The sequence below is a fragment of the Macaca fascicularis genome, chromosome 10 (genome assembly GCF_037993035.2).
Source record: "Macaca fascicularis isolate 582-1 chromosome 10, T2T-MFA8v1.1".
Taxonomy (NCBI): domain Eukaryota; kingdom Metazoa; phylum Chordata; class Mammalia; order Primates; family Cercopithecidae; genus Macaca; species Macaca fascicularis.
In genome coordinates, this window is record NC_088384.1 from 72845500 (window position 1) to 72858750 (window position 13251).

General features: G+C 33.7%; 1 protein-coding gene across 5 annotated transcripts in view; it reads right to left on the minus strand.

The window, feature by feature from the left end:
• MACROD2 (mono-ADP ribosylhydrolase 2) overlaps window positions 1-13251 on the minus strand; it is a 2109916-nt gene that overhangs the window by 1587840 nt on the left and 508825 nt on the right. For all 5 annotated transcript variants that reach the window (XM_065522745.2, XM_045364082.2, XM_005568324.4 and 2 more), the window contains one exon: window positions 1089-1118. In XM_065522745.2, coding sequence (XP_065378817.1) covers window positions 1089-1118 — 30 coding nt within the window. The remainder of the gene's footprint in view (window positions 1-1088; window positions 1119-13251) is intronic.

Sequence of the window (13251 nt, forward strand, 5' to 3'; positions counted from 1 at the left end):
TTGGAGATATTTACTAACGCTTTCATGGTCTCCACACAGTAAGTCCAATTTCAAATCCCATACTCTTTTCATGATACTCTGGCATAGAACATGCATTGACATGTGATAATATGAAGAGCATTTTCTAGTTCAAACACTTATCTATTTTTCTTATGTCCAAGATTCTGTTTTTAAAAAACCAATTATTCTTACAGAGAAACAAAGGTTAAATGTTTAATTTCCAAATAAAAATTACAATGAAACCTCCTGATGAAAGCCTAAGGCTCTGCACAATCTATCTATTTCAACTGTGTGTAAGAAAAAAGAAAGAGCAAGAGAGGAAGGGAGAAAGAGAGTGACAGAGAAAGAGAAAACAAACCTAGTTATGTCCATCTGGGCCTTATATGAAAAGGACTCTGTTCTAATTGTATACTTTTTTCTCTCCTACTATATTATATATACTGGGACTATGAAAGCTTTCATCTTCCTAACCTAGAAATAAAAATACAAATAGTTACAAGATTTTAGTATCAAAAAAATTCCCAGTACAGGAATCTCTGTCTCCCTCAGCTCACTTTGATCTCCTTCTCTTTATCCTCTAACTGAGCAGAAAGAAAAAGCAGAGTGTCAACAGTAATTTCTTTTTTATTTTTCAAAGTAAGTGGCTGATATATTAAGCTCTCAGGCTACAAAGTCATGAAAAGCAAAAGAAAGTCATTATAGTGGAAAAAGAAACCACAGCCTCTAAATGTACTATTGTTTAGAATTCATATTAAAAATAACTCTGTAATATGTAATACTCTGTAACTATGTACACACATGTCATACATGTGTGTTCATATAGCTTATAGCTGTTAAACCTTATGCCAAAAGTAGAAATGCAAAGTTTGACAAGAAGAAAAGAGTACTGTGTATATCTTGAAGTCAATTAAAATAACATTTAACCAAACCAAGGTATTCATGTTATAAATTATTTTTGGAAGATTAACATTTTTGTGGTTGATGACTATAGCAAAATTTTCTTTGAAGTGTCACAGAAGTTACTAAACATCTTGTAGTTGGTATAGCAATAAAAATGTATTGTAAGTTAAGTGATGTTCAGGACTTACCACCTCCTCCTCCAAGAAGACTGGCATTTGCTGTTTAAAACAAAACATAACAAAAGACATTAAATAACATGTATAAGAAATATAGTATATCAGAGTAATTCAAGATAAATCTGATAGTGATCATATGTCTCATATACATACAGAAACATAAAATATTTACTTTCATTTAAAGACAGCTTATATTACTATTTTATGAGTTTGAAAATTAAAATATTTCACTATTTTTATCTTCTTCTCTTCAAATGGCTATTTTTATAATGTATTTCTTTCTAATGAAATTAAACACATATTGAGACTGTTTTATTCTCAGTTCTGTATCTAAATTAATCTTCTGAGCTCTTCATTTTATCAAGTAGAATAGAACAATATTATTTAACCAATTTTAATGATTTCAAAGGACAATGTAACAAAAAAGTATTATGTTAATTAAGTTAAACATAATGAAACAAAGCTATCACAAAACATTTTGCAGTAAGAAATAACTCTTAAATAGTAACAATTTATTACTTTTTTGATTACCTTTTTTATTTTGAGGAAAGAAATAAACGTTAAACAGTGCTGTGGTATTTCTTACCTATTTATTTATTAGCCCAGCACACACATTTATAGGCGCTAAATTAAGTATAAAATAATTCCATTTGGATTTCTTTCACAAGGTCAAATTTTTAGGAAGTTCCATTGCAGGTTTCTGCTGAAGTATTAAACAATCTTACGCCTAAATTTATCCAAATATAATAACCAGAAAACATAATTCAATATACACTACACTGAGCTTTATTCCATAGAGTTCTTAAGTATCACAGGAATTATTTCTTGCCACCAAAAAACAGCCCAGCAGTAATACAAGGAAAGTAGGTAGCAAGCAAACTCCCCTTCTTTGTGAAAACTGAGTTACCAAAAGACTTAAACAAAAATTATGAAAAAGGAGTAGAAAGTCTTATACTTGAATTTTAGCATGCTGCCCACAGACCACCCATTTCATAATTTAAGAGGTGCAAATATCATTGTTAATGATTCAATCAATAAATAATGGATCATTTGAAGAACAAATGCCCATATTCACAGTTCTATGAGGTTAGATATGTGATAGCTTAGTGATTATTGTTACACTGAAGAGAATATCATGAAAATGCATGGAGACCAAATGCTATTTTCAATATGTCAATATTAAGAGTGTCAAATTTAGTCTCATATAATCTTCCAAGTATAGGACTATCTAATTGTTGCTCTTGCTAATTGCCCTCAGTACTTTTGTCACAAACATGTCCCAAGTAGCAATGTCATTAATCAACCATAAACAAAACTCACTTCTGATGTCATAAAGTCATCTGCCACCCTATCACTCAGGTCTGCAAGTCCCTCTGACTTTACCACATGTAAGTATGTGATATTTACACAGACAGTAGCCAGAATTTAAGGTCCTGCCCTGAATCCAGCTTTGTAGCTTTTGAAGTGGTAACTTATTGAAGAGGCATGAGGACAGACATCAAGAATTCTACTTGGTCTCATATCCGTTAGTGGAAAAGAGAAATTTCATGATCAACCAAACATTTTCTAAAATCTTAGCTACATGCATTTATAAAACCACATGAAATTTCACACTCCTGCTGATTTTTTATTTTCATATTTGACTGAGAATTACCTCCCTATCTATAGGTTTTCCAGTTCCCTGGGACTCCATCTGTTGTCCTCCAATTTTCACATATTCATTCATAAGGAAAAAGGTATTTTTAACAACCAACAACAATAATAAATAGGAGCTCTTCACTTAAATTACCATGCTCAGTAGCACAGTAAGACAATATAGTCTATTTTCATCCAATGTTTTGCTCAATAAAGGTGGAGGTTGCCTGTTTTGAGAGCACAGCCCAAGGCCCATCTGTTTAACCAGGCACTTGTCCAATAGATGTGGATGGATGGGTAGGTGTAGGAATTGGAATTCCAGTTCTGGCCAATCATCAAGTTAGTTTATGTCCAATGTGTGTTCATGTATTTTACATAAGCGTATCCAGTAACATTTTAACTTCACTGTAGAACTATTTTACAAAATTTTGACACTCTACATAGTACACAATCATTTTTAAGGTAATTCCATGTGTATTACTATCCATGTAATAGAATCTTAATTTAGGCTGCATAATCATATTCAAAAAAGTTCTGATAACTATAAATCCAATAAAGATTTTTCCAATGAATCCATCAAATTTGTCTATTTTATCTATTTCTATTCTCTAAAAAATAACAAAAAAGTTAACTTTATTAGCAAAAATGTCAAGGCACTTTTCTTCAGCAAAAGTGACATAAAAATACACAAGTAAAGGTGAAACTTTATTGTTATTTGTAGTATTACTTTGCCTCCACAAAGCACTCCAATAACTGGTTATCCAACATTCATTGGTCAGGTAGATTCATGTTACTTCTTCCATTTTACAGAAGTGAAACGACTTTTGTGTGTCTAAAATTAATAATAATTTAGTTTCTACTTCATTATCTCCAATAAATTGAGATATATCCCAATTAGATGGAAGCTTCTCCAAGCCAAGGTCTGAGTTTAATGGTTTGGCCTGCATCTAATAAATTTTCAAGACACGTTTTATAATAGTGAGATAATTGGTAGGTTTAGTCAATTTCTTCATTAATACAAGAGGGATTTGTTTACTGAAGTGTGTGAAGAAAGCAAACTTTGACCCTTTTTCTTCCTATAAAATCAAAGATTACTTAAGAAACTCTAAAAGCTTATTTGGAAATGCTTAGTAGGAATGCATAAAATATATTTATATCCCTATCTAAATTTCTTCCGAGAGGGAATTTTGGATATGCTTCCTATTAATCCTACTGTTTCACAGAGAAAGGAAAAGAAGAAAAGGAACAAAGAAAACTTGAAGTTCATGAACATGATGCCACTATTTTTAAAACAAGATTTAAAAATCTCTTCTCTGAGCATGCTTATGAAGCGAGACTATTTTAATTCATATTTCCCTGAAATAAAATGTCTCTTTTATTACCAGTGGAGGGAAGGAAAAAATCAAGTTACAGTAATTGTCTCAAAGATTGATTCAATGCAAAACTAAAATGAGCCATTACAAGATAATGAATCTGTGTATTGCACTTTTTCTTCCCCCTAAAATAACTTCACGCAAGGAGATGGAGTTTTACTGTTTATAAAGTGAAAACAACATGAACACAAAATGGAGAAAAGGGTTATCTGAAGCTAATTTCGTAGTGTAAAATATGGAGAATTGATTTCCAATACCCTAAACAAATGGTTCCACTTTTAAAGTTTATGAGAATTTTTTTCTTTCATTTGAACCTAGTTTTAAATTTTTTAATTAAAAGTATCAAATTCCTATAGCTATAAATATTCACTATTAAAGTATTAAAACAAAAAAAATGAATACAATATAAGAATCCCTTTCCTGGGACAATTAGCCTAAACGAAAAATGATCACGGCAGTTGTCAATACCACTTTAATTTGTTTTTCTCAAAATACAAATGAAAAATGCTGGAAGAGGTAACTCATGTCAACCATGAGCCAGGAGGCTGAGGCAGGAGAATCGCTTGAACCTGGGAGGCAGAGGTGGCAGTGAGCCAAGATCATGCCACTGCACTCCGGCCTGGGCAACAGAGCAAGACTCTGTCTCAAAAAAAAAAAAAAAAAAAGTATTTCAAATACCGTTTTTTCTTTTTGCCCAGTAATTTTTATTATCTCCACAGCAATTGTTTGTTTTTCCACTCCATTTCCACCCCACCCAAGACTATCTGCCAAACACACAAGAGTCTGGGAAACGAGTCTTTAAACATTGATTAAAACTGTTTGTGCAGGGTTTTGTTTGCTTTTCATCATTATAAAGGAAATTATACTTGTTTTCATCCTAACAGAATCCTGACCACCTAGTTTAGTTTATTTATTCTGCTTTCTTATTACAATAGAGCACATGGGATATCAAAAGGACTGTTGGCAAAAACTTCCCCAGGAGCTCTATTTAAAACACCAATTTCATTTACAACATGTTATCCCCAAAGATACAAAAGCTGAAATACCACCTTTCAGAATGGCATACATTATATTCCCTAGAGTTTGAAGCTCTTTAAGTAGGAAGTGCTAAAAAATCTGATCAATTAAAATCCCAAGCACATGCATGATTCTAGAACCACTTTATATAGGAAGCAACCATCTCACCTGACAGCTGTGAAAATACAATCTATGCAGACAAATACAGCTATCAATTTGGCAACAGGCCTCTGTCTATGCTTTACTAGATTTATACCTCCCAAACAAAATCAACAGAATGCTGGAGATTTTGGGCAATGGTGTAATTTCCTGCTTTGAAGCTGACGAAGCAAGAAAATTAAGAATAGGCTTAACTGATTCACATGTAGAAAATAGGCAATAAATACATGATTAATACTTTACAGTTCATGCTACTATAGAATTTGAAGAAGACTGATTATTCCAGTATCTGTGTTGTTTGTACAAGCTGTCACTCACTATGAAGCCAAAAATAGAATACAATGACCCCTACTACTAATAAATAGGTGAAAAGGCATCAGAAATTGGAAGTCTTACTTGGGATGATTCACATATAAAACAAAACAGAATTACTGTCGTTAAAGTACAAGGGAGGAGCTACAGCTGGTCCTGGTTTGCCTTACTAGGTACTCAATGACTTCTATGAATATCGTAGCATGGGCAAAAAAAAAAAAAAAAAAAAAACTGCCAAAAGCTAAACAAATAAACAAACAAACAAAAACCCCACTTATTTGGTCCAACCCGTTTATTTTACAAAAGTAGAAAGCTAAAGAGGATCAAAGATGTTGTTAACTCACTTGTCTAGGATCAGACCCAGAAGAACCAACCATAAAATAGTGTCAACTTAGATGTTTAATAATAACTCCCTCTTAACAAATTATAAATATATGTATGTGTCTCTGTGTGTGTATTGCAGCCCTCCTGCTCCCCAAAATTACATCCAAAGATGGTGATAGAAAACAACATGCATGGAGTCTACTGAATGTTACTTTACCCAAGATTGCCTAACTTAATTGTTAAAGGGTGAACTAAAGCATTAGCAGGCAATTCCTACAGTTCTATTATGCAATGCATCTAATGCAAAATGAGAGAAATCAGAATGTGCTACACACCAGTCATCCTTTATGACAGTATATTGTAGATCAATTGTAATTTTGATAATGATAATACTGGCTCAGTTACAAAAATGGGATTACTTGAGTAACGCAATCTGGGGCTTTCCCAAGAGTGAACGAGCATATCTAAATAGGGAAAATTTAGTTCAAATGTTTATTAGTTTTATGGTTATAATTATATGAGACACTTGAACAGTAATTTTAACTTGCCTTTGACAAGAAAGGTTTTAAATAAATACAAACCAATTTTCAATTTAAGAAATGAAAGATGTGCTTATTTGAGAGAATGTGATACGCTTTTAGCCTGATTAAAACATAAGCCTCAACATGTACCCATATATTCACACTTTTGGGGGAGCTGGCTGATTTGTTTCAATAAAACCAGAAAGCACCTTTAAAAAATATTATCTTACCTAGTTCCAGTATTTCATATTTCTTATAATATTATAGCATCCTCAATTCTCTAAAATAATGAAATAGAAAGTGAGATTTTTAAAAAGGTTTACTACAATTTTTATATTACACTTGTATTTAAACAAACAGGCCAAAAAATAGTTCTCAGTCTTAATAAAGATATACGAAGACTGAGATGCAAATGACCTCAAATGAAAAGGACCTGGGGCTAGTGGAAATGCATAGGATGATTCCCCTGAGAATTCTTATTACGCTGTAAAATCCATGAAGGCAGAGGCCATATTCGTTGGTATCAATGGTACAATGCATGATTCTTGGCACACAGTAGGTACTGAATAAATACTTGTTAAATATATAAGAAAGGGAATGAATGGAAGATAAGAGAATGAGAGAGAAGGGAAGGGGAAAGGCATATTTCTGGGACAGGTGAGAGACCTCTGATAATGGATAATGACTTCTCTACCATTTTGCAGCCAAGTGAGGCTGTGCCAGGATGTAGCCAAGCAGATCTAGCTCCAACTCCAGACTCTATCATTGACCTTCAGAAAGTTCCTTAAACTCCAAATTAAACTCTTGGAGTTTCTGTGTCTTTTTTTTTTTCTTTTTTTTCTTTTTTCTTTTTTTTTTTTTTTTTTTTTGAGTTTCTGTTTCTTAAAGAGTAATCATTTTTAATCCTCTCAGCAAACCTGACATGTGCCTGGCTCCATGGCATACATTCATGTGACCATATTGGTCACAGTACAGGTTTGCTGAGAGGAGTAAAAGTGCTAACTTACATGAATGCATGTCATGGAGCCTGGCACATGCAAAGGGTCAGTAAATGTCAGCTTCCCATTCCATGACCTGATTTACAGTGTCATTTCTTGCAACCAAGCTAGGACTTAACAGAAAACCTCTACTGTTTCAGACCAAGTCCAAAGTCTGGCAATTTGTGGGTCTGGGGCCATGTTCATCTTTGGGAATAGTTTTCTGTCCCCAATCTGAGATGTTCACTGCTATGCCCTCAAGGGAGTTTAAGAAAGAACTTGGGACTTATGTACAGAAGAGGGTGAGAAACAATGCCATCTTCAGATTTTCTTTTTTAATTTTGTGTTTGGGCTTAGGTCAATTAAACAATAATTCTGTAAGCCGGTAAAGTAAATGGATGTGAATATTTTGCATACTATCTTTGTTTTTCTCTTCTGGGTTATTTTGATTATTTAGTTCAAAAAGAATATTGGGGCTGGGCACAGTGTCTCACACCTGTAATCCCAGCAGTTTGGGAGGCCAAGGCGGGCAGATCACCTGAGGCCAGGAGTTCGAGACCAGCCTGGCCAACATGGTGAAACCCCATCTCTACTAAAAATACAAAAATTAGCCTTGTGTGGTGGCACACACCTGTAATCCCAGCTACTCAGGAGGCTGAGGCACAAGATTGTTTGAACCCAGGAGGTGGAGGTTGCAGTGAGCCGAGATCATGCCACTGCACTCCAGCCTGGGCAACAAGAATGAAACTCTGTCTCAAAAAAAAAAAATTGGCATTTTATGCCAGATAGCTCCTGTTTACTCCTCAAAACCCATTCTCTGTACTTGCCCCCCTTCTCTGCCCAAGGCCGCTGATCTAGGTACTTGACATCAAAAGGCCCTCTCTTAACATCTGTCTCTCTAGTTGGGTTCAGTCAGGTGGGGAGCCCTGGCAGATGACAGGAGAGATTAGAATGCATTTAACATTCTCTTCCCTGGTTCACTTCCTGTAAGCTTACTGTGAATGGACTATGTCCCTTTAAAGAAGGTCACCGTTCTAATCAAGGTTCTTTACAACACGACTTTTTCTCTTTCTGGGTTCTGATATCCTCCCCCTCTCCTTGTCTCTTTGTGCCTTGGGTGGCAACAGCTGTGCTGTTGGTGGCCCCTGGTCCATGAAAATCTCCTCGAGGTTCTCCTACCCCACACCTGGCTCCAGCTCTTGAATTATTGTAATTTGACTGCATCATCTGTTTCCTGCTGGGACCTTGATTGAACAGATATGTTTTAAACAGACTGGTCACTGATGGTGGCTAGCCTAAATCTCATATTCCTTCAGAGGCTAACTCTCTTAGTGCAGATGGTTATAAGGATGGCCCCTGTTCTATGTTTCCATTTGAAGAATGATCAATATAGCAGACTGTTTACTTTGTTAATTAAAAAACATAAAACACATAAGTATAACAAATTATATTTAAAACATATAAAATATTAAATAATACATACTCATTTGAACATGTTAAAGAATCAAGTATATTAAACAAACTCAACTCCTCTTGTCTACCATTCCCTTCCACACTTTTCTCCATGTTCTTGTAAATATACGCAAATAGTTAAGGCTTCTGAGGTTATGACAAAAATAAAATTGCCATGCAACATAAATTTCTCGTTTATTAATAAATATATCATGGCTCTAACTAATGAAATAATATGTAACACACTATGAGATTCCAGAGTTTGAGTAACACTACTCCTATTACTGATGGGCACTTACATTGTTTCCAGTTTTGCTGTTAGAGATAATGTTCTAGTAAAAATCTGTGTGTTCGTGTGTGTGTGTGTCTGCATATGTGTGTGTGCATACATATACTGGAGTTTCTATAAAATAAGTTCTCTAAAAAGGGGCTCCTTGTATACTGTTGGTGGGAATGTAAATTGTACAACCACTAGGGAAAACAGTTTAGAGATTTCACAAAAAACTAAAAACAGAGGTACCATATGATCCAGCAATCCCACTCCTACGTTATACCTAAAAGAAAGCAATCACACTCCGAGGTATACCCAAGAGAAAGGAAATCAGTATTTCAAAGAGATTTCTGCACTCTCGTGTTTGTAGCAGCACTATTCACAATAGCCAAGATTTGGAAGCAACCTAAGCGTCCATCAACAGATGAATGGATAAAGAAAACATGGTACAGCTACACCATGAAGTACTATTCCATCAGAATAAGGAATGAGAATCTGTTATTTGCAACAAGGATGGAACGGGAGATCATGATGTTAAGTGAAATAAGGCAGGCACAGAAAGACAAATTTTGCATGTTCTCACTTACTTGTGGGAGCTAAAAATTAAAATAATTGAACTCATGGAGATGGAGAAAAGAAGGGTGGTTATCAGAGGCTGGAAAGGGTATTCAAGGGATAGAGAGGAAGTGGGGATAGTTAATGGGTAAAAACAGTAGTTAGAAAGAATGAGTAAGAGATAGTATTTGATAGCACAACAGGGTGACTATAGTAAATAATAATTTCGTTGTACATATAAAAATAACTAAAAGTATAATTAGATTGCTTGTAACACAAAGGCTAAATGTTTGAGGCAATGGATACCCCATTTACCCTGATGGGATTATTACACATTGCATGCCTGTATCAAATAACATACTTCATATATATACACACACATACACACACACACCTACTATGTACCCACAAAAATTCAAAATTAAAAAAAGGTTCTCCAAAGTATTACGGGTAAAAGGACATACGTGCTTTTTAAATTTAAGAGTTTAATAACATTATTTTAAAATGTATATTAAAATATGTTTATTAAAATAAGTCAAAATTAGCTGAAATGTAACATGCCTAAGTATAGCTTGGAGAACACCTAAATCATCAGTATTATCTTATGTTTGCAAATAATTAATATGAATCAAATGTTTTGGTATGTTAAATGAGATTTCAGTTCAATGGGGTGCTTCTGATGTAAATATAAACTACATCAATGAAACATTTTCATCTATACTTGAAAAGATATTTAGTTTCAATTTCTGACAGATTTCAAATATATAAATTTTTTACTAGTCTTCTTTTAATGTAAAAATAGTAAAACTGTCTCAACTAATGGTAAGTCTCTTTAACCACTTTCTTTTCATGTTTATTAGATACAAAGCATGACAGGTCTTGAACTTAAATGCAAATGAAAAACTTGGCTAGAAAATATTACAGTAAGAAATTTTCCACTACTTTCTAATTAAATTTCTTGAAAATTTAAAGTATACTTTAGAAGCTTAAGGTTTAAAAACTTTAGAAGATAGGCCAGGCACGGTGGCTCATGCCTGTAATCCCAGCACTTTGGGAAGCCAAGGCAAGTGGATCACCTGAGGTCGGGAGTTCGAGACCAGCCTGACCTACATGGAAAAGCCCCATCTCTACTAAAAATACAAAATAAGCCAGGCGTGGTGGCATATGCCTGTAATCCCAGCTACTAGGGAGGCTGAGGCAAGAGAATCGCTTGAACCTGGGAGGTGGAGGTTGCGGTGAGCTGAGATCGCCCCATTGCACTCCAGCCTGGGTGACAGGAGCAAAACTTCGTATTAAAAAAAAAAAAAAAAAAACTTGACAGGATATTAACTTACTAGAAAGATATGGAAAATGTATCAAAAACCCCACAAAGATATGTAGGAATACTTCAGCTCAGTAAGAATTTCAAAGCTAAATATCATGTTCCCATGATAATTCTAAGCTGTCTGCTTCCATTCATCTAAAACCAACCATTGAGACACTTCATGTACGTCAAACATTGTACTAGGCACCCACTGCTTTTGTACAAGTGTAATGGAAGGCTAAAGAGAAATGGAACGCAACGGCTAAAAGTAATCACCAGATAATTACTCAAATTTACATTTACACCCTGAATCCTAACTAAAAAATAAAACAGCTTACATTTATCATTTTTGTTAGATGCCAGGCATATTACTAGCTAATTCAGTCCCCCAAAGAAGCTAATGAAGTAGGTACCATTTTCTATTTCCACTTCATATGTTAAAAAAATTGAGACACAGACAGGTTAAGTAACATATCCAAGATCAAAGGTTGGCACCAGTATTTGAAGCCATGTAATGTTACTAGAAATTTCACACTCTTAAGCACCTCCCACAAGAGAAGCCAAGTTCCATACCCTCCAACCCACAAAAAAAGTCAGAGTAAGGAATAAAGTAGGAATTATATAATCCCTGTTTCTGTATTTCTCTTTTTTAAACTACTGTAGCATATGAAGACTTTCTCTAGTGGTGCCAATTCTACTTACAATAAATTAATGAAAATTCAATGGAACATATGTTTCCATTTCTTCTTTTTCCAATCTAGACACATCATTTTAAAGCAATATTCTTCTTCCAGTTTGTTAAAGTCTTGTTACACATCTAAAGTATGCTGGTTCATGCAGAAGCTGACCTAGCTCTGCATTCACCCTAATGCAATGCTTGGATCATCAAGAAGTTTGAACTAACTTCTTGCACAAATCTAACTCATGAGGTGGCCAGCTTATAAAAATCATAAAATGAGCTCTTGTATGATTCATTTCCATTAGAAAGTTATGCTCTGAATCACCAAGCCAGTGGACAAGCTGACACATACTTTAGTAAGCTTATCAAGGTAGAAAATATGCCCAAAATAACAACCAAATATTGGAATATACAAATAGATCCTGAAGACAATTTTCTAAGCATCTATTATTTAACAGACAATGTTTAAGAGTTGATCTTTATGATATCTTAATCCTCCAAATAATCTTGCAAATTAGGAATTTTACTTTTCCTATAACAAATGAGGAAAGTGAGGCTAAGTTACTTGCCCAAGGTCATGGGCTGGTAAGTAACTATTCAATCCAATGCTTGAGTCCTTTCACCCAACACCAAACAATGTTCTTTTCAGTATGCCAGACTATATCTTAAGGAATTATTTTATTTCTCCCAAATTATTTCAAAATAGATGGATATTCAATGCCCACAAGAAGCAATGTATTCAGTTAACACCAACATTAAAGGCAGTATTACTGGTTTTTTAACCAAAGTTACCAAAAAAATAGCATTTACATACATCATACAACTTAAAATTGTAAAAATTTAAATATTTTCTATGCCTTTTCCATATTATTTACTAACATTATTATAATCAGCAATTTTGATCTCACAAAATCTGTAATTATCTAAAGGAGAATACTCCTTTGAATACTACATTTAATATCCTGATAACAATAGCCAAATTTTGACATTTAAAAAGACAAAAATTCTCAGTATGACTTTAGGTAATATGAACAATTAAACATACATTGCTATTAAACAGGGCATATATTTCTTAATTATCAATGCTTAAAGACTTGAGCTAAATTTAGATTTTTGAAAATAATAATAAATAGTACATTAAAGTTTGGCTCTCACCAAATAAATGCAAACTGGCTAACCTAAGATTTTATATGCTTACAGTAAAATACACAAAATGAAAGTAAAATGTATGTTTTCATTCGTCATAAGTTTTCTATCATTTAGCACTCCTCATCCTTGAATTTAGGACAATCAAATACAGAATCTTTATCATAACCTGAAATAGCAAATGAAAAACCATAATTTTTCTTTCCTAAATAAGTCTAATAATTTAGTTTCAAATTGTAGTTGGCTTCTATTAATACATAGTAAAATGTTAGTTACATTGTTCAAGGATGAAATAAATACATTGTTATATTTACATCAGTTGTAAGTATAAAATAGTCATCTCCTTTAAGACATGGAAAAATATAACTTTATCAATATCAAGTTTAATTATTTACCATACAAGACACACTTTTTTTCTGTACACAGGAGACAAATTATAATTTGCATCCTG